This window comes from Festucalex cinctus, chromosome 17 (assembly GCF_051991245.1).
Source record: "Festucalex cinctus isolate MCC-2025b chromosome 17, RoL_Fcin_1.0, whole genome shotgun sequence".
Taxonomy (NCBI): Eukaryota; Metazoa; Chordata; class Actinopteri; order Syngnathiformes; family Syngnathidae; genus Festucalex; species Festucalex cinctus.
The window spans coordinates 1,622,917-1,642,599 of NC_135427.1; the positions used below are offsets into that span (position 1 = coordinate 1,622,917).

General features: G+C 38.3%; 2 protein-coding genes and 1 non-coding gene across 6 annotated transcripts; 1 reads left to right on the forward strand and 2 right to left on the reverse strand.

Moving 5' to 3' along the window:
• Positions 1–4: 4 nt before the first annotated feature.
• hoxb6b (homeobox B6b) lies at positions 5–2,356 on the reverse strand. Of its 3 annotated transcripts, XM_077502751.1 has the most exons (3): positions 2,134–2,356; positions 1,492–1,912; positions 5–624 (listed from the first exon to the last, which is right to left on the reverse strand). In XM_077502751.1, exons 1-3 carry the CDS (start codon positions 2,329–2,331, stop codon positions 362–364), a joined length of 882 nt encoding a protein of 293 aa, XP_077358877.1. In that variant the 5' UTR covers positions 2,332–2,356; the 3' UTR covers positions 5–361. The 3 variants fall into 3 exon arrangements, 2 of the variants coding, with proteins under 2 accessions (XP_077358877.1, XP_077358878.1); XM_077502752.1 differs by lacking the exon at positions 2,134–2,356 and having other exon boundaries at positions 1,492–2,082; XR_013279478.1 differs by lacking the exons at positions 1,492–1,912; positions 2,134–2,356 and adding an exon at positions 844–1,126 and having other exon boundaries at positions 475–624.
• Positions 2,357–4,444: 2,088 nt separating this feature from the next.
• On the reverse strand, positions 4,445–18,218 carry ttll6 (tubulin tyrosine ligase-like family, member 6). Of its 2 annotated transcripts, none has more exons than XM_077503747.1 (18): positions 18,051–18,218; positions 16,978–17,176; positions 16,580–16,731; positions 15,975–16,070; positions 15,394–15,431; positions 15,204–15,322; positions 14,992–15,122; positions 14,762–14,918; positions 13,450–13,593; positions 13,293–13,378; positions 12,994–13,219; positions 11,097–11,275; positions 10,776–10,964; positions 9,308–9,440; positions 7,428–7,634; positions 7,293–7,358; positions 5,342–5,456; positions 4,445–4,907 (listed from the first exon to the last, which is right to left on the reverse strand). In XM_077503747.1, the coding sequence occupies exons 4-18, from the start codon at positions 16,067–16,069 to the stop codon at positions 4,723–4,725; spliced, it is 2,070 nt and encodes a 689-aa protein (XP_077359873.1). In that variant the 5' UTR covers position 16,070; positions 16,580–16,731; positions 16,978–17,176; positions 18,051–18,218; the 3' UTR covers positions 4,445–4,722. The 2 variants fall into 2 exon arrangements, with proteins under 2 accessions (XP_077359873.1, XP_077359874.1); XM_077503748.1 differs by having other exon boundaries at positions 4,446–4,907; positions 15,394–15,434.
• A 726-nt stretch (positions 18,219–18,944) lies between these two features.
• Positions 18,945–19,017, forward strand: trnar-acg (transfer RNA arginine (anticodon ACG)). The gene has a single exon. It is a non-coding gene; the product is annotated as a tRNA-Arg (tRNA).
• Positions 19,018–19,683: the final 666 nt, after the last annotated feature.

The following is a 19,683-nucleotide window of genomic DNA, read 5'->3' on the forward strand; positions in this document are numbered from 1 at the left end:
TCTGTTTACATCAAAAGTCCTTTTTATTTACTATGTACAATTTGTCCTGAACAAAATATTGCATCAAACACGTTACAGCAATAAATAATGACATCATAATGATAATGCTGACATTTTTATGTACAAGCTGGAGGAACAAGTACACAACACGTGCACGTACAAGACGCGGAGACCCACAACACGAGGGAACAACATGGTCCAAAAAAAGCGCTACAAATGTCTGTACATGTTTGCATAGTCTCTAAATCAAGACGGAGCACACAGAGATGTCTAAAAGCAGCTCTAGAAGATAGCACGCCACACATGAATAATATCTACAGCATATTTTGTACACGCAGTGTCCCTTTATTATTATTATTTTTTAACTCTTCTTCTCCGCCTGCTCCTCCTCCTCCTCCTCGGGCGTCTTTGGCGGGTTGAGCAGCTTGTTCTCCTTCTTCCACTTCATCCTGCGGTTCTGGAACCAGATTTTGATCTGTCTCTCGGTCAGGCACAGCGCGTGCGAGATCTCTATCCGGCGCCTGCGCGTCAGGTAGCGGTTGAAGTGGAACTCCTTCTCCAGCTCCAGCGTCTGGTAGCGGGTGTAGGTCTGGCGGCCCCTGCGGCCGCTGGTGCCGAACGGGCCTGCATTGCGTGCGGACACACACACACATACACGCGCACACACACACACACGCACGGTTGGCTTTTCATCGTTTTTGTCGTGCAGAAAGAACACAAGACTTGCATTGACGCGCGTTGGATTTCGTTAATTTAGCTTACAAATTTGAATATTAGATAGATAGATAGATAGATAGATAGATAGATAGATAGATAGATAGATAGATAGATAAACAGACATACATGAGCTAAAAAAAAAGAACAGGATATGCTATGGGTTAAAAAATAAACATAAAAATTATTGGGTCAAAACTAACCCAAATTGGGCTATTTTTAGCTGTTTTAATTTATTCACTTTATTTACTGTTACTTTTCCCAATTAAAAACAAAAACAAAACAACAACACAAGGCAAAAGCAGGCATGCTGATTTACTAAAATATTAAGAAAAATATAATAAAAATATAATAATAATCTCAAAACGAGTAGGCACTAAAATGTGCCGAGGCAAATTTATATGGAAAACAATTTTACGTGTATTTGCGTCAGGCAAAAGTGTAGTGCGCATGCCTGGTGCTGCTTCGTCCATTTTATAAACAACACGTAATGCAACTCGTTCGATTTCTCTCTTTTTAAAAGATGATTTTGTGCACGTAAAAATGACGCCATATATTGTGTTTGATAACGGACGTAATTGTTCAAACTTGAAAAGCGTTTTTACGTGCACGTTTCCATGTACTTTGACTACTTTTTTTTCTCTCCTCCTTTTTAGTCTTGTAGTCACGACAACGGTTTGTTTGCCTCACGCAGGCCGGAGTGCGTGTGCGTGTGCGCGCATGCATGCGCAAAGGCGAACCAAAAGACGCGCGTGTGCATGCGCGACGTGAACTCACCGACCGAGCAGGCGTTCATCCTCTGCATCCACGGGTAGATGAGCGCGGAGGACTTGTCGTCCACGCTCATGCCCGCGCCCTGCTCGCCCACCACGCACTCGCCTTTGCGCTGCGCGTGCTCCTGAGCGCCAAACAGCGACGGCGGCGGCGGAGGCGCAGGCGCCTCTTCCCGGCCGGAGAAGGCGCACGAGCCCTCGGCGTCCTTATAGAAGCCTCCAGCCGGGGTGAAGTCGCACGGAGCCCCGCCGGCGGCCCGCCCGTAGATGGCCGTCTGCTGGTAGTAGGAGGCCGGGTAGACCTTGTCCTGCACGGCGGCGGCGGCGGCGGCGGCGGCGCCTCCATAGGTGGCCGCGCCGGAGTAGTGCCTCAGCGGGTCGCTGTATCCCGACGTGTAGAGGGGGATCTGGCCCAGGAGAGAGTCCTGTCCTCCCGGCAGAGACACGGGGAAAGTTGAGTTGACAAAATAGGAACTCATTGGGTGGACAACGGGGCGCACTCCGGAGGAAAATGATTTGTTGTCTTTTATAGTCCAAGTGCTTTTGCCATTACTTTATCGGAGATTTGCCTTTTGCTGAGAGGAGGAGGAGGTGGGGGGGGGGGGTGGGTTGTGAGGTGCCAGTGAACACAAGAGGGGAAACGTACCATCTGATCCACCTCTGGCCAATCACCGGCGACCGCGCGTGCACGGCGGCGCCCGTTGGGGGGGTTCTTGCTTGTTGCGCGCACCGCGCGTGTCCCGGGTGCCTCCAAATCAAAGGGGGGGGCGCTACGCGACATCGTCATCATCATCACGAACCCGACTCCCGAATTCCAAAAAAAAAAAAAAAAAATCAGCAGCATCAACAATCACTCAGCACGCCAATCATCCCAATCACGTCACTGCCGATCGATGACATCATTAGCGACGACATGATCGTTTTGATGTTTTTCTTTCCCTCTGATCAATGAGGCCACATTGGGGGATAAACATTTGCTTCAATGATCATCAATTTGTGCCTTAAATGAATATTATGACGTTTAGAGTTCAATTCATCTAATCTACTGAGACGTGTAATATTTAGTAACACAACACAAACAATTATAACGAGGAAGCATCTTTTTTTCTTTTTTTTTTTTTTTTTGCTAATGACACCATTTTTTTTTTTTAAAGAAATACTATAAATAAATAATATTTCACGTCAGGCCTCAGCAGCCAAGATGGCGACTGCATATAACGACAAAAATATTTCATATTCACGTTCATGTAAGCTTTATTTTGTTTGCACTTTACAATTCCACATCTTAACCATCCAAACATCTCTGAGCACTATTAAGACATTTTTTTTTGCATTAACACAAAATCAACAATAATCTTTCACTGGTTTTTTTTTTCGATTGTTATTGAACGCAACACACGCATGACACCATATTAAACAACAAATTCTCAGCTGATTCTCGAGCCTCATCAACAAAATGGACCATGCGCGTGCTCGCCTCACCTGCAGCCCCTCGGGCCGCGCGTGCGCGCGTCGTGTTAACCACAATCTCGCTTTTTTTAAACAAAATAAGCCACGTTAGCTCCTTACCTCGATGCCGCATCCGTCAGCCGTGACACCACAATTTGGGTCCAGTTTTCACGACAAGGTCCAGTAGAATCCCACCTTGCGCATGGGCCGCCATGACACCTCGCGTATCCTCTGTACAAAGCGCGTATACCTCCACTTTCGGGCCTAAATCCTTCCCAGGTTTGGTCCATTTTAGTCCAACTCGAGCACGGTGGGGGGGAAAAAAAAAATCGGCTGCTATAAGGAGCAGCTGCACCACGAGCTGTTGGGGAACAAGAAGTTGTCATTGTGGCCGCGCACATGATCCCGAGCAGCCAATCCCCGAGCCGCCCGAGTCGTAAAACTTGCAACGGCAAAGTTGTAAATTTTCATAAAGTGCAGCCCTTTAATGTGCGCCATTTTGCCTCCTCCAAACTCGGAAATAATATACAAATGTAGAATGAACATATGAAAGCGTAACTTTTGGATTTAAGCGTTTTTTTTTTTTATGAGATTATCAGACGACAACGTGAAGGTTTAATTTTGAACAATAAAAAAACATCCAAATAAAGGTTTATTTAATAAAATCCTAAATCCTATTGAACACTAAACAATCACATTTATCAAGGCCAGATTTGTTTCCCCATGTTTAAAAAATTCCCAAATCTCAAGCCTTTTAACGTTTCATGCTTAAGTTATATATATTTTTCTTCCTCTGTCTGTATTAAATTCACTCTGTTCATAATGGTTAATAATTTATACTTTTCCCATTTGTGTCAAATGTCTTTTCCAGCCGTGGGCCGCGGCATGAAAGAGGATTTCCGGAATTTACACACGCAATAAAACCATAAATTCCTGACACACATTCCACCTTTGTGTCGCTTTTCGTTTTAGCCCCCCCCACCCAAAAGAAAAAAAAAAAAAAGCTCACAGAAATAAGCCCAACATTTTTGTAAATTTAAGTGCAATTGGAATTATTTCATTATAGAATAAACTTTGTATTTTCCCATATATAAAACTCATTCATATTTTCGTTTCGTTTTAAATTATTAAGTCAAAATATGCAGGAACAAGAACCGATTTCGTTTAAAACTGGTCGATTCAGTCGCATTTTTTTTACGCATATTCATTTCCTAATATACAAAAATACATTTTTGAGCCAACAAAACGCTGCATGACGAGAGCTGATGTTGTTTTGGGCAATTTGTGGTGTTTTTGTTTTCGGAACGTAAATAAAGCAGCTGACAAACGTTGTAATAAAGTTTTATGGCCTCTGACAAAATGCTACCACGTGGATTTTCATTTAATAAAAAAAAAAAAGGTCACGGTAATAAAAATAAATATAATGTGATGCACGAGTGGGAAATTGCTTTAAATATAAAATGACATTTTGTATTATTGTCTTGCACAATTTCTTGAATTAAAAACAACCTCATAAAACTGCATTTATGTCAATTCATTTTTTTTCTTGCAAAGGCCGTTTAAAGCCAAATTCCTGCAAAAAAAACGACAACATTCATTTTAATGAAATATGTATTTATTTCTGTATAGTCCCACTGAGTCGTTTATACCTGAGGAGGTCTGTTTGTGTTTAAAATGGCGCAAAAAGCAAAATATAAATAAATAAAATCTCTTTGAAGTCATTTGTTTCCCACTTTCACAGTTTTTGTTTTCAATTATGAGCGTTTTGGGGTCTCCGGTAGCCCCGTTAGGGCCCTTCACCGTGCTGGGGGGGCCATCGGGCGAGACGAGGTCTCCGGAGCAAAGGGGGACGCGAGGAGGAGAGCAGGAGGCCCTGCAGGTCCGCGGGGTCGCGTTGCATGCAGGGGCGACGTCCTTTGGGGACCCCCAGCACGAGGGGGTCAGGGATCCTAACGTTTGGCAAGCGTGGGCCTGGAATACGAACGCAGACGTTACATTCGTTACATTACTTGAGTAAACAAAAAAACAAAAAAAACGACATATATATAAAATGAAATTTTGAGTTAAACTTTTTTTTTTTTTACTGTTTTAATGACTTTTTACTTTTATTTTTACTTGAAAAAACTTCAGCCTATATTTTTTTTATCAGAGTATTTTTATTTTATTTTTTTGCTATTATTTTTTTTATAGTGTACTTGGATTTATTTTATAAATATAAAATGCGTTCTAAATAAAATTGATAATTATTAATTTATTTATTAATTTATTAATTTAACACTACAATTTATCTTGTACATAAATACAGTGTGCACTTTTTCTACCTCTGAACTTTCATCACAGTGCTGGCAGTTTCCCATGACGTCACTGCAGAATTGAATAAAAAAAAAAAGTCCAGGTCATCATACCTGGCGGGACCCTCACAGCACTCGTGCTCCATCCTTTATCTTCTACTTTGTGGCGGCCTTCTAACTCGAGTGGGGCTTGAAAATTCCTGATGCTTCTCAAAGGCCTCAGAGAGCTCTTAGGGAGGGGGGACAATGCAACACACTTTGGAATCAGAATCGGAATCACACCAATTGATAATGTCTAAAAGGAAACTTGTAGTTGCTCGGTTTTGATTTGTACTCGGCACAATCTAAAATAAACAGTTGACATTGAAGATTCTGGCTCTCCTTGCCCAAATGATTTAATTGCAGCATTTGTTTTCATTTGGCTTGCAAAACAGCAAAAAAAATAAAATCATGTACAGTATAATCTTGAGCACATTAAGAAAGTATAAATAAAAATTGAAGGCAGAAAAACATTTAACTACATTTTTATTATAGGTAGAAACTATATGGTAATTTTTCACATTTTCTGCAATATTGCCATGTTTTGAAAAAACAAAAGAAAACTGCAATTAAATATAAAAATACAATCAATCCAACATCCCCTAAATCTTTGGCGCTTTGGAATACTTAAAAGTAACATATCAACCAAAGCTAACATTTGAAAATCTATTAATTTTTGGTAGAACAACCCAAGGGAAATATGAAACGCAAAGAAATTTTTTATTTTTTTTTGTCGTGGTTGTTGGATCAGTCATGAAAACACAGTATCCAAAGCCAAGAAACATCTGTGGAATTATTATTATCTTCAAAAGAAAACATCAATTTAAAGTTCCGCTTCAGTTGAGTGCATAAATCTTGCACATGCACGCACACATTTTTGGAAATATAAATATTCCCCATCCTCCAGGATCAGAAAACTCTCAGTTCAAATAAAGGAAAACATTTGGAAGCGCCGAAGGTTACGCCTAAACCGCAGGTGGCGCTATAACCCAGATTTATGGGCGCATTTCAAACCAGGGGGTGGGGAACCTAAGGCCTGTGGGCCACATAGGACATCAGATTATATATATATATAAAAAAAAAAAAACAGAGCTTTTTTTTATTTAAAAAAAAAAAAGACCCATAACTATTGTGTAATTATAATTATTGTGTAATTATAAATAATTTGCTACATAATACAAAAAAATGCATTCCTTAAGGCCCTTTACAGACTTTCTAAAAACAGATTTTTCAACATTAAAGCCTGTAATATTTATTTTTTATGATTTCAGGATCTTAACTCATTCACTGCCAGCCCAGTAAAAATGGATCTTTGACGTAGCTCGATTATGGGAAAAATAATATTCATGATTATTTTGGCAAAAGTTGAAATCATGATTATTCAAACAGTTATTTATGTTTTGTCACAAAACAAGAAAAATGTTTAAGCGTTTAAAAATATTAGGACCAAATAAAAAATAAAAAATAGAAACACTATAATTAAGTTTTTGACCAAACATGATTTATAATAATATATATTTATTTATGTTGGCAAAAAATTTGAAAGTTGGAGTGCAGCATATGCACTGTGCAGTAGGGCAATATTATTATTATTTTTTTGGTACAAAACAAGAACATTTTTAAACATAAAAAAGAAATAAATAAAAATATTAAGACAAATAAAATTATTTGAAACACTATATTTATGCAAGTTCCTTTTGGATGAAAAAAAAATCAAATGAGTTTATTAAAATTTAAAAAAGGTGCAAATGTATAAATTAAAAAAACACAATATTCTTTTTAGTTTATGATTGTGCTGATTTTGTAATTGTGGAGTGTAATAATTGAAATTATAATTGAATTTCGATTAATTGCACAGCCCTACTTTGACGTGTATAGCTGTCAATGGCACTGAATGAGTTAACATGCACAAAAAAGTATGTATTAATATACTTCAGGGACTTCAGGGATGTTTGAGTGTGAACATGCACAGAATAGTAGTACTGTATTTCTTCTTTATTTTTTTGTTTTGATCTCTTTCACATACCTGCCTGGATGTCAGAATACAGGGCGTCGCCTTGGTCTTTTCTGTAGGCGGTATCAAAGCGTCCATCTGCAGGGAAAAAGTCAAAGTCAGTCAATGTTTACGATTTGGCGAGGCGTTCGCTGACAAGAAAGTCACCGTTAAATGTTGCCTGGCGGCCGGCGGCCCCTGCTGACGGGGGGCCTCGGCCACGCGGCCCCCCAGCTGCAGCAGCTGGTTGATGTGCTGGACCAGGCCCAAGTCCAGCAGCAGTTTCTTCCTCTGGATCAGCGCCTTGACCCGCTCCTCTTCCTCCGCTTCGTCGTTCTCCTTGTCCAGATCGTAGGTTTGGACTGCAGCAGGAGGCTGGAGGAGGAAAACGGTTAAACACGTTTGTTTTTTATTTTGTTATTTACTGAGCTGCACACAGTACACAGGTATAATATGCATACAAACTTAAACATTTTATAAGTATGACATGCGCAACAAATACTAATTTGTGGCCATTAATGACCAAATTGTGGCCTTAATATGCTAATTTTGGCCATGAAATAATGTGCATGCAAAAATATACATTTTAAACAGCACAAATTATTTTGTGCACCTGAATTACTAAATTGTGACCACAATAGGCACATTTTAGTAATGAAAAAAGGTATAATATGAGCAGAAAATACTGATTTGTGTATTTAATTTTATTCACATGAACAACTTGGATGCCAGGGTAAACAAATCAAGCGCACCTTCGGATAAGGTGATGTCAGAATAAACATTTTACAAGAATAACATGCACACTAAATACTAATTTGTGGCCACAAAATACCGATTTGAATTACTAATTTGTTGCCACAATATGCTCATTTTGACCATAAAAAATGTATAACAAACGTGAACAATACAAATTTTATATGTACAGTATAACACATGCTCAAAATATTAATTTGTGGGCAAGAATTATTAAATTGTGACCACAATAGGAAAATTTTGGTCATGAAAAATTTGTAATTTGAGTACAAAATACAGATTTGTGCAATGAATTTCATTCACATGAACAACTTGGACGTCATGTAAACAAGTGGAGCGCACCTTCGCATAAGGTAATGTCTGCTACCTTATCATTTCCTATTACAGACATAAAAGTTATGTGCATACAAAAGTAACATTTTATAAGAATAACGTGCACACTAAATTCTAATTTGTGGCCACAAAATACTGATTTGGATTACTCAATTGTGGCCAAGAAAAAAGTACAGTATAACGTGCACAAAATATTAATTTGTGGGCATGAATTGTTAAATTGTGACCACAATAGGCAAATTTTGGTCATGAAAAAGGTGTAAGGTGAGCACAAAATACTGAATTGTGTAATTAATTCCATTCACATGAACAACTTGGACGTCACAAATAGAGTGCACCTTCACTTTGTAATTTGTAAATTTCATAACGTGCGGACCAATTAATTTCTGGCCCCTAAATATGAATGTATAATTGAAACACTAAATTGTGGCCAAGAAATTCTCCTTTGAGGCCACAAAATAGGCCTAATTTGCTTAATTTGTGGCCAAGAAATTCCTATAACGTGAGCATGAGCAAAATTATGGCAACAAAATACTAAATTGCAAAACCGGTATAACCTGCTAAAAAAAAAATAGTAATTTGTGGATTGAATATTGTTCTCTTGAACAACTTGGACACGTAGGTAAACAAATGGAGCGCACCTTCACTCGAAACACTACCTTAACATTTCTAAAACAAGGTGCGCTCGAGGAATGATAATATTATTCCAAATTAGTGTTTCATGGCCTCACATTATCATTTTTTTTCACACATTATATCTGTAGCGTGGCCACAATTAAAAACCCGCCCCCCCACCATGTCGTGTCTGGGGCTCCGTACATTTGCATGAGGCGGCACTAAAAGTGCACAAGCATCATCTGGCTCATTTAAATGCTGCCGGTGGGGTCAAAGAGGAGGCCAGCAATCCATCCTGGGACAAAAGAGCGTGCGGACGCCCTCTCGCGGCGGCTTCGGAGCCTTACCGGGTAGGTGGCGGGGGGTCTGCGTGGTGCCGGTCGAGGTTTGGGGCGCTCCCCTGCCGTTTCGCCCTGAGAGTCCCGTGGCCGGAAGAAGGGCATGGTCCTCTGCCTGTCGCGGAGCTCCTGCATGAGTTGCCTTGCATGGACAGAAAAGTGATCATTTCGAATCAATTCAGACAAAATGTAAATTGCGCAATTTATATTGTGGTATTTTAATTAACAACAACAACAAAAAAATGCAGTATAACCATACTTTTAATTCACTTCAATTCAATTCAATATTTATTCATTTGGCATTGTGCAAATAACATGGTTATAAACAGCAACGAGATATCATTATGAGCAACAAATACTGGCATAATACATCAATAAAGTGCAGATGTGCATACAGAATGGGATGAAGGATCACACTCATAGCAAGCGTAGCAAAACACACACAAGAAAACAAGTAAATATTGACAGTCATTCATCATCATCATCATCATTTTAAATTAATTAATTTGGTTGTTGGTAATTTAATTAAAAAAAATAATTATGGATTGAATATTGCATTATTTATAATAAATTCATTATTTAGTGAGAAATTTATTTAAAAAAATTAATTTGAAGATGAAAAAACATCTTATTTTAAGTAACGTCATTGTAATTGATTTTTCTATAAGATCGTGATCATTTAGAATCAATTCAGACAATATGTAAATTGTGCAATTTATATTTACTAGTATTATTATACTTAAACCAACTGTGTAGTGGTATTTTAATTAACAACAACAACAAAAATTGCAATATGTCCTTCATCTATATGATTAATATAATCATACTTTTAAATTAATTAATTTGGTTGTTGGTAATTTAATTAATTTGGCTAATTAATTAACCAATTGTAAAAAAATATATATTTTGGATTGAATATTGCATTATTTATAATAAATCAATTATTTAGTGACAAATTGATTTTAAAAATACATTGTAATTGATTTTTCTATAAAATCGTGATCATTTAGAATCAATTCAGGCAATATGTAAATTGTGCAATTTATATTTACTAGAATTATTACACTTAAACCAACTGTGTAGTGATATTTTAATTAACAACAACAAAAATTGCAATATGTCCTTCATCTATATGATTAATGTAACCATACTTTTAAATTAATTAATTTGGTTGTTGGTAATTTAATTAATTTGGCTAATTAATTAACCAATTATAAAAAAAAATTGGATTGAATATTGCATTATTTATAATAAATCAATTAATTATTTAGTGAGAATTTTATTTAAAAAATGCTTTGGGAAATGGCTGTTGGGGAACAGGAGAAATTAAATAAATCCTACAAGATGAAAAAAAACATCTTATTTTAAGCAATGTCATTGTAATTGATTTTTCTGTAAGACGGGAATAAAAAAAAAAAAAAAGATTGTAATGCAAGGCCATATTATGGTACAGTAATTTCTCATGCATAGGAGGTACCTGGCACACTCCTGTCGGGCCCTGGAAGCTTCCGTGGTATGCACCAGCGAGTTTCCCTGCAAGAAGAACTTATTGTACTTGTCCCCTCCCTCCCGGGGGAAGATCCTCCTGAAGCCTCCCAAATGTTTGCTCTCGTATGACTCCGTCTGCTGGGTCGAGGCCGACAGGCATTCGTGCAGCTCCTCGGACCTTCGAGATCAAACACAAAAGCAGAAACTCGACTTTTGCTTTAGGCTGCCTACAGTTCACTCTAAAAACTGCAACTTTTTTGGCCCACCTCATGAAAATGGAAGAAAACAAATGCTGTATTTATATTTTTACTTTTCTACTTTGGGCCGGCTCTCCTGCAAACGTTCCTTGGAGCGTCTGCGCTCCTCCTTGGTCATCCTGCTTCTGTTGCAGGAGTTGAGATTGACAAGGAGCAGCGTGTCCAGCAGCAGAGCGTCCTTCACCTCGCGGTCCAGCGGCGAGTCGGTGGTGAAACTCGGTGAGTGGTTCACCTGTCCATATCACATCCATTAGCTCATGCTAATCGGCGGGTCATTGTTGTTTATGCTTGTTATGTGAGCACTTTATAGCAGCAAATAGAGATGTCTGACAGATTTTAATTTGGTGGAATCACATTTGTTGACATTGGGAATTTAAAGAGTTGACATTGTATCGAGAAGACGTTCAGAATGCAATGACTTGTCCAGCGAAGTATTTATGACTTGAAGTTGAACGTGCATACTCAGACAAAATCCTTGGTACACTTCTGTTAAAGAAAAAAACCTTATTGGTCACAGAAACAACTTGAATCTGACAAAAGTAATAATAAATAAAACATTGAATGGGACTACCTGTCACCCTTTTAGCTCCCAAAAACGTATAAACACGCTCTATTTTCAATGTTGCCATGGTCCCAAAGACGTATTTATGTTTTATTTTATGCTAGAGCATACAGAAGGCTTTAATGCAGGTTTTGACCTGATGAGGTTGCTGAAAGCGATGGTAGTTATTACAAAAAAAAACGTCCAGCAGAGGTCAACAAAGTATAAGAGAGCAACTAGGGCCATGTTGCAACAAGCTCTTTTCCCCAGTGTTCAACAGGTTTGTGAATAATGACGAAACTTCGCTATACTCGAATGCTAACTGTTTCAAAACGGAAACAGATACAAAAATACTTTTTCCCCGATGAAAGAAGAGACTCTAATCTTTCTTTTGGTAGGTTCCATGTTTTTATAGCAATAGAACACAATCTTCTGTGGGCCTTGCAAAATCAGTCAAATTCCAGTAAAACAGCCGCGAGCGAAGGGGGTTGCTTCAGTGAAAATGACTGGGAGTGAATGAGTTAATATGTACCAAAATGCCGTTCTAATGTAGCTTTATAGGTTCATTACCAGAGGGGTACCAGCAATTTTGCCAAAGGGTTATTTGACTCATTTAGTCCTTTTCAGCACTAAAAAGTTAATATTTTGTCTATAATTAATGTGATAACATAATTATTTTTCATGAACAATTAATATATTTAAAGGGATACTTGACTCGGGCTATTTGCAGCTCTAAAAAGTTAATATTTTGTCCGCAATGAATTTCTTACTGCTGAAAATGGCTCATGACTCAAGTATCCCTTTAAAAACTCATTTCACGACTTGCTGTCGACTGAGGTTGTAAATTGTTTTTGTGTAATAAAAAAAAAACAAAAAAAACTTGCTGTCGACTAAAGATGACATCACGCGTGCTCAGGAAATAATTACGCCTAATCATGACTCAGTTTGCTGACCAAATCCAAAATACAGGTGAGCTGTGATTGGTTGTTAAAAAATGTGTTTTTAATTAAAGGTATTAATTTGTATGTGAAAAATAATGATGTTAACAAATTAATTCTGGACAAAATATTAACTTTTTACAACTGAAAATTGATAAATGAGTCAAGTATCCCTTTAAAAACATATTTTGCCACTTATTGCCAACTAAAAAATGACATCACAGATCCTCAAGCAACCAGGTAACGACCAATCATGGCACCTGTTTTTTGGGTTTGGTCATGTGACGTTAGCAAACTGAGACATGATTGGTCGTTACCTATTTCCTCAGCACGTGTGATGTTATCTTCAGTCAACAGCAAGTAGCAAAATGTGTTTTTGAAGCTATTAATAGTAAATGATTGGGTTTTTTTTGGGGTTTTTTTTGCGTTTTTTTTTTGTGGTAGTTTTCAGGTGTCATGTGCTGGCAGTACCTCAAGCAGCCACGGCCGCATGCCCTGATCCAGCAGGACGTCGAAGCCGAGGATCTCGAAGCAGGAGCTGGTGGCGGCGTGATGGGGGAAGCACGTTCGGTAGTTGTGCCTGAGGACGGGCTGCACGGCGATCAGCGTCTTGATGATCATGTCCTCGATGTCGCCCCACAGCTTGGCCGCGTCGGCGCGCGCCGCCTCCAACTGCCGGATGAGCGTCGTCAGCTTCCTGGAGGAAGCGGAATTGGACTGGTGAGAACTTTTCTTGATTGTTTTATCACCACGTTGCAATGGCGACGCACCGCTTGCTGCCGATGTAGTCGTCCCGGATGAAGTTGTCCTTGTGCTTGTTGATAGAGTAGTTGGTCAGGTGCATGCACACTTCACTCTAATTAGATAAATTGAAGGTTATGAAACCACATTGACAACCTCAAAAAGTTCTGGGTTTGAATCCCTCACCATGTTGCCTAGCGCCGGTTCCATGTACTTGGTAGTGCAGAAGCGGGCCAGCCCCTCCTTGAACAGGAAGATCCTGAGCGGGTCACATGACGTCACCAGCACGTAGATACGCAAGTCAAACTTGAAGCCGTCCATGATTAAAGGCTGAATTCAAGACATGTACAGTTTGAGTATGCGTACATGTGCAAGTGTATGTGTGTGCTGCAGAGGTAAGGGACTTGAGTCAGATGACTTGACTCAAGTCATCAATGCTTGGGTAAAACTTTTGAAATACTCGATTTGGACTTGGTGTTCATGAGACTAAGGGCTCCATTTTTTCCCGGGCTGGGTTTAAAAAAATTGAATAATCAATATCAAATCGATTTTTCTTTTCGAGCCTGATATTGATTAATAAAACCACGAATCAATTATTTAAAAAAAAAAATCCTATAAATTCATCAGAAAGTAGAATTTTAAAGGCTGATTTTTTTTGTATCTTAGTTTTCTTGAAATTTACTGTTCAAGTGAATCGAAAAGTATTTTCTTACATTTATGAAAGAACTGACTTATTACACTTTAAGACAATTCAGAATCGTTTTAATTTATATTTACAATTACTGAATTAGGATTGTGAAAATATTTTCATCTCATCCTTGCTTGTTTGTGTAACACTTAAAGTGATTATAACACGTGTTAACTTTCATTAATAAATTAATCCTTTCACCAGTTACTGCCTCCACAAAATTTAATTTGGAATTTAATGTTTATGGAGTTATTAAGAAGAATTGATGTTCCATAATTAATCAACATTGGATTGAATTGAGGTGAATTGAATCAGAAAAAAAAAATCTAATTTGTACTGAACTCTTCTGCATCAAAATGGAATTAATTGAGGAAATTAGAATCAATACTCAGCCCTAATTTTCTTCTAAAGTTTAACGCGAGGTGCAGTCTAAATCTACGCAGGGGCGGGCTAGAATTTGTCTTGGTATTTCCACATGCAGCCGTAAAACATGCATTTTGGGCCATTGTGGGTGTGAACGCAGCAGACTTGATTGAATTGCAAGCGGACCTCCACCGGTGGATGATGGAAAGGCAGCCAGAGAGATATTCAAATTTACGGTGAAATTAAGAATGAACCAAAAATGCACTATATTCTTTACAGGTGAAGTGAATGCACATGTCTGTGCAACTTAGTGTTCTCTAACACTAATACTGTAACACTGAACTATTTTAAGAATGTGAAATTAGGTCCACCTGTAATGGTTATGTTTTAGTTTCACGTGAGTAATGCATGCAACTTACTGTCACCTCTGATGTGTTGAGCACCCACCCTGGTGATATAAAGCTGACAGATCATGTGTTCTCCGGGCTGAACGTCTCGACTGGACCTTGTGATGAAGATGCCCCGTCCCTGACAGCCCGAGTCTGGCTTGCAGATGAAGGTGGAATGCTTTCTGAGACGCGCGTACGCTTGGAAGTCGCAGTAGCTACAAAAGACAATGGAGGCGGGGGGTAAATGCTTTGAGGTGGTTTTGTGGTGGAGAAAACAAACAAACACACTCTGCGGGAAGACACCACGTCTTGGGAAAGATGTTGTAGTCTTTTGGGAAGAGCTTCAACATTCGGTTCAAGTTCCTGGCCAGAGTGTCTTTGCGACAGATTTCGATCATCCCGGGGAAATGATTGATCTTCTGGAATGCGACAAACACACACGTAAAGGTTTCTTTCTCTGGACTACAAAGATGGAGGACGACACTTTCCGGCGAGACTACCTGGTACTGCTTCATGGCCTTCACCCTCTCCAGAGACACGGAGCAGTCGGACCACATCAGGGTCCAGTCTTCTCCGTCCGCCGCCACTTTGAGGCCGTAGCGGCGAGCGGCACGCCGGACTGATAATTCAAATTGCAAAACCATGTTTTAGTAGGTATAAAAAGATGTCTACGTGGTGTATGTATCTTACCGCTTTCATACTTGCAGTTGCTCAGGTTAATCCACACTCATCTGGAAGAGAGGAAAAGAGACGCAGGGACAGAACAACCGCTTCTCTATCGCCATGGCGACATGCAGAAAGTAGTCAAGTTTTTTTACATTTTGTTATTGTCTGATACATTTTATTTTATATATATATATATATATATATATATATATATATATATATATATATATATATACGCACAAATTTTCCCAAACTTTGTCAAAAGTTCTCGGTATCAAGGTAATATCAGTTTTCACCTGTTGTGTATTTTATACGGTGCATCCCGAAAGTATGCACAGCGCTTCACTTATTCCACATTTTATTATGTTATAGCCTTATTCCAAAATAGATTTATTCATGTGATTTCTTAATTTATTTTTTAATTAATCAAACTACGTATTTAAAATTTCAAATAACTTTTTTTCATGAGAGGATGCTGTGTGTAGAATTTTGAGTGAGGAAAAATGACTATTCTTCTTTGTAATAAAACTGTAACATAAAATATGTTCAATAATATAAAGAATAGTTTGCGAATGCACTGCACATCAGGTCAGGAGGTCTAGTACCTCTTCTTGGACCTCCTCCGCCTCTTGTAGACGTTTTCCAGTATGTTTGCTTCTTGACCTTCTTCCTGCTGTTCATCTCCATGTGGCAGAGTCATCCTGAGCACACAAATGTGACAAATTAGACTATATGCATGCCAGGATATGAGAGCCTGGTTAAGAATGCGACACTGTCAAGAGAGGTATTAATTTAGGTATAGTATAATGTGCGTTAATTTAACAATATCTACTACTGAAATCTCATTTAGCTAAGTAATGTAACAAACATATTGGAATGAGCGCTCAGAATTATGTACAGTCGTGCAGTTTTACAAACAAACATTTTTAAATGAATACATTGCTCTCTGACAGTGTTCTTGTATTGAACCTTGTTCATGTGTACATAGCTTGGTACATTAACTCATTCGCTGCCACTGACGACAAAAGACGTCAAATGATGCATTTTTGCTGGGCTGGCAGTGAATGTGTTAAAACTGCAAAAAGTTCATCACAAACATAATGGAGACTAGATTTAATTTGGAGTGTAGTGTGAAGAATGAATTCTAATTTGTACTCCGATACAGTCCCACTGGAATGTTAACGATGAGTGTGCAGACGTGTGTTCTTACTGTGAATCATTTATGGAGGCAAGGCAGGGCCTTAGGGGGCATCACAGGTACAAAGTGGGCCAGGTCGGGGTACTAGGTGTCAGTGTTGGGATCCAATGATGGGGAGAATCCTCACTCAAGGCCCAGTCAGCATGCGTGATGACATTTTCTGGCTTTAGTTACACAACGGGATTTGTGTTACCGTTTACATTCAATGTCAACACCTAGATAATAATGCATGTTTGAGTTAGATTGAGCTAAAATGAGGAAAAAATTAAACTATTAAATTAAATTATTCTGTATTTAAAAATAAAATTAATGTGAAGATTAAATGTAAACAATATTGAATTAAAATCAGATTTAAGTGAAATTTATAAACACAAAAATTAAATTCTTACTGCTTCACATTCAACACTCACAGTTGATTCATTTATTTCAGCATCCAAGTGACCTTGTGTGTCTTTCTCAGTCACTCGCCTTCGCCTGCATGGCCAAGCCGATGCAAAAGGACATGCCAATGTGCGTCAAGATGGAGCCCTGAGCCGCTGTCTCTAGGAGAAACGGAAGCAGGCTTCATGTTGTCATGGCGAGCTTGGGACAGACGGACATCACTGGGATCTGGGGAGCAATTAGAAAGTTAAAAAAAAATCTGATCTTTGCACATTTGATGTAGAGATAAATGGAGGATACAGTTATTCAATGTGTCTTGCACTTACTCAGCAACTAAACAGAGCATCTTCAGATAAGGTACAGTATGAAAATGTTGCCATCGGAACCGGCAGTTTGAAAACAAAATGGTGCTACTCACCTTTTAACTGTAACTGTTTTAAAATTTCAAAACGGTCTCATCTTACCACTCTGAGCTGCTCCATCCCTACACACCTGCCCGGTGCCTCAGGTAAGCTGCTACTGCAGGTACGAAAGTGTCTAACAGGGAACATGACCCCTTTGTTGTCTATTTTTGAAAACTGCCTTAAAAGCCATGTTGATTTCTTGGCGTTCAAAACAGCATGAGCCTTGAGCCCTTATTTTAGTCTTCTTGTCTCTAACTTTGTTATTTATTGTTTTTAAATTATGTTCACTTCACATCAATGGTTGTCACTTGCAAGAAATATCACAAGGACAGAAAATAACACAACACTAGAGACATAAATAGGGGGGGAAAGAAGCAGTCTTCATTACCAAGAGGAGTCTAGTTGCCTCCATTTTACGTTTAGGATTATCTTCATTTGTTTCAACAATTTCAAGCCAACGTCCAAGTATAGCCTTAGTTTCATATTACTATGGAAAAAAAAACCGCTATGCTGGATAGTGAAATTATTTCAAAACAGTTAACGTACACTTCAGTTTACGCCTTGCTGTCATGCTGCCATGGAAACAAAATGCTACCACATCCCCATGGAGACAAGCCGGTTTGACTTCAGAGACAGCTCTGTTGCAGTGCTAACCGCTTAGCTTGCTAGCTTTAAAAAATGCTCTAAACGTCACGAACCTGTTCTGGTGGAGTGTGTCTTCCGACAAGCCGCCGTTTCGTTGGCTTATTTCGGGTTCTGCGTCTCTGTTTTTGACCCTCACACAAAGTCAAACACGAAAGTGTCAACAAGTCAACTCGAGTTTCACGCTCACATAGCCGCTTCTCCTATTAGCCAATCAGCAACCCAGAGACGCCGGCCTTCTCGACTCTGATTGGATGTTGGCTAGTTCCTCGCTGATTGGTCGTTGGTGTCCTTTTGTAAAAAAATGGACGGAAATGCTGATTGAATTTATTTTATGGTTTCCTTTGAAGATATTTTACTATATTTCAAGATGACAGAAGTCCAAAAAGTACCGCGAATGTGATGACATATGAGCAGAATGACAAAGTAACATTGTTCATCTTTTATATTGTTGTAAAAACATTTTAAATATTCTAAAATATAATTACAATATTACAAATATATTTTTTAAAACATACATTAAAAGTATGATACCAAGGCCAATTTTTTTTCTTTTAATTAAAAAAACAAACAAACAAAAAAAACAACAAAACAAACTCAATGAACAGCCTGGTGTATATTGTTTGACTTAAAAAGTATGAATCATAAATTTTAATATGGAAAATGAATACAAATAATTATTAAATGTGCACTCTGCTGTATATTTCTTTAACAAATAAATAGGACGATAAATATAAAACAAATTCAATTTAAATAAAAAAATGTAGAGTTAAAACTACTCATACTGAATTAAATATACTCTTTTGTTTAGATATATTTTAAAACAACAAGACAATATAAATCTGATTATAGAAAATAAAACGTACTGTACAGAAAGAGACGTCTCCCTCTGGTGGCACAAATGACGTTTTACATCCTATATATAGCTCCTACACGGAAGTTTACACAGTGGGCTAGTGGCGCAATGGATAACGCGTCTGACTACGGATCAGAAGATTCTAGGTTCGACTCCTGGCTAGCTCGATCTTTTTTTTTCATGTAATGTAATTCAATCTCGGAATGGAATTCCAGAGAAATGTTATCTGGTCAGATTATCGCCTGACGTAATGGCTAAAGTTCACCTTTAGCTGCCGCTACGCAACACGTTGTCTCCCTGTTTACACCACATCCCCCGTCATACTTGAATAAATACACACGTAATGCATAAAATACTAAGCGTGTGAGGCAATAATAACAACAATAATGGCCCCATAACGATACGCGATTTTTGTTTTGTTTTGAAGAGCACACATCTCCGAGGATTCATGAAAACACCAGAAATGTCGCAGATTTGAGCTGTTCAAAGTAAAAGTGTGTGGTTAGGAAACCACAAATTCATGCACAGTAGCATTAGCTATTTGAAAAATGTTGACCCCTCAGCAGTTTCAATGAAGAAAATTGTGCGGTAAAAAAATAAATTATAAATCAATGTATAATTTCATAAGATGAATATGAATACAACTAACTTATAATGTCACGTGTTGTGTTTATATTACTCTTAACAAATAGAAAATCTAAATAAAAAAAATTCAAATCACTCTTGCGCACTGTGCAATCTAAGTAATTTTAGAATATTAATTTCCTAATGACATGGCGTCAATCAACAGAAGAACTTTTAGCACCTGATAGATCAACGTTACACGGAAAAGG

What these genes read in the sequence shown, in the direction of transcription:
- hoxb6b (XM_077502751.1), bottom strand. Translation starts at nt 2,331, where the DNA reads ATGCTGCTGATTTTTTTTTTTTTTTTTTGGAATTCGGGAGTCGGGTTC. An exon ending in GGCCAGAGGTGGATCAGATG is followed by an intron (nt 1,913 to 2,133) that starts GTACGTTTCCCC and finishes CCGGGAGGACAG; the next exon opens with GACTCTCTCCTGGGCCAGAT. An exon ending in GATGAACGCCTGCTCGGTCG is followed by an intron (nt 625 to 1,491) that starts GTGAGTTCACGT and finishes CACGCAATGCAG; the next exon opens with GCCCGTTCGGCACCAGCGGC.
- ttll6 (XM_077503747.1), bottom strand. Translation starts at nt 16,069, where the DNA reads ATGACTCTGCCACATGGAGATGAACAGCAGGAAGAAGGTCAAGAAGCA. An exon ending in GCCCGACAGGAGTGTGCCAG is followed by an intron (nt 9,441 to 10,775) that starts GTACCTCCTATG and finishes TGTCCATGCAAG; the next exon opens with GCAACTCATGCAGGAGCTCC. An exon ending in GTATTCTGACATCCAGGCAG is followed by an intron (nt 5,457 to 7,292) that starts GTATGTGAAAGA and finishes CCCCTCCCTAAG; the next exon opens with AGCTCTCTGAGGCCTTTGAG.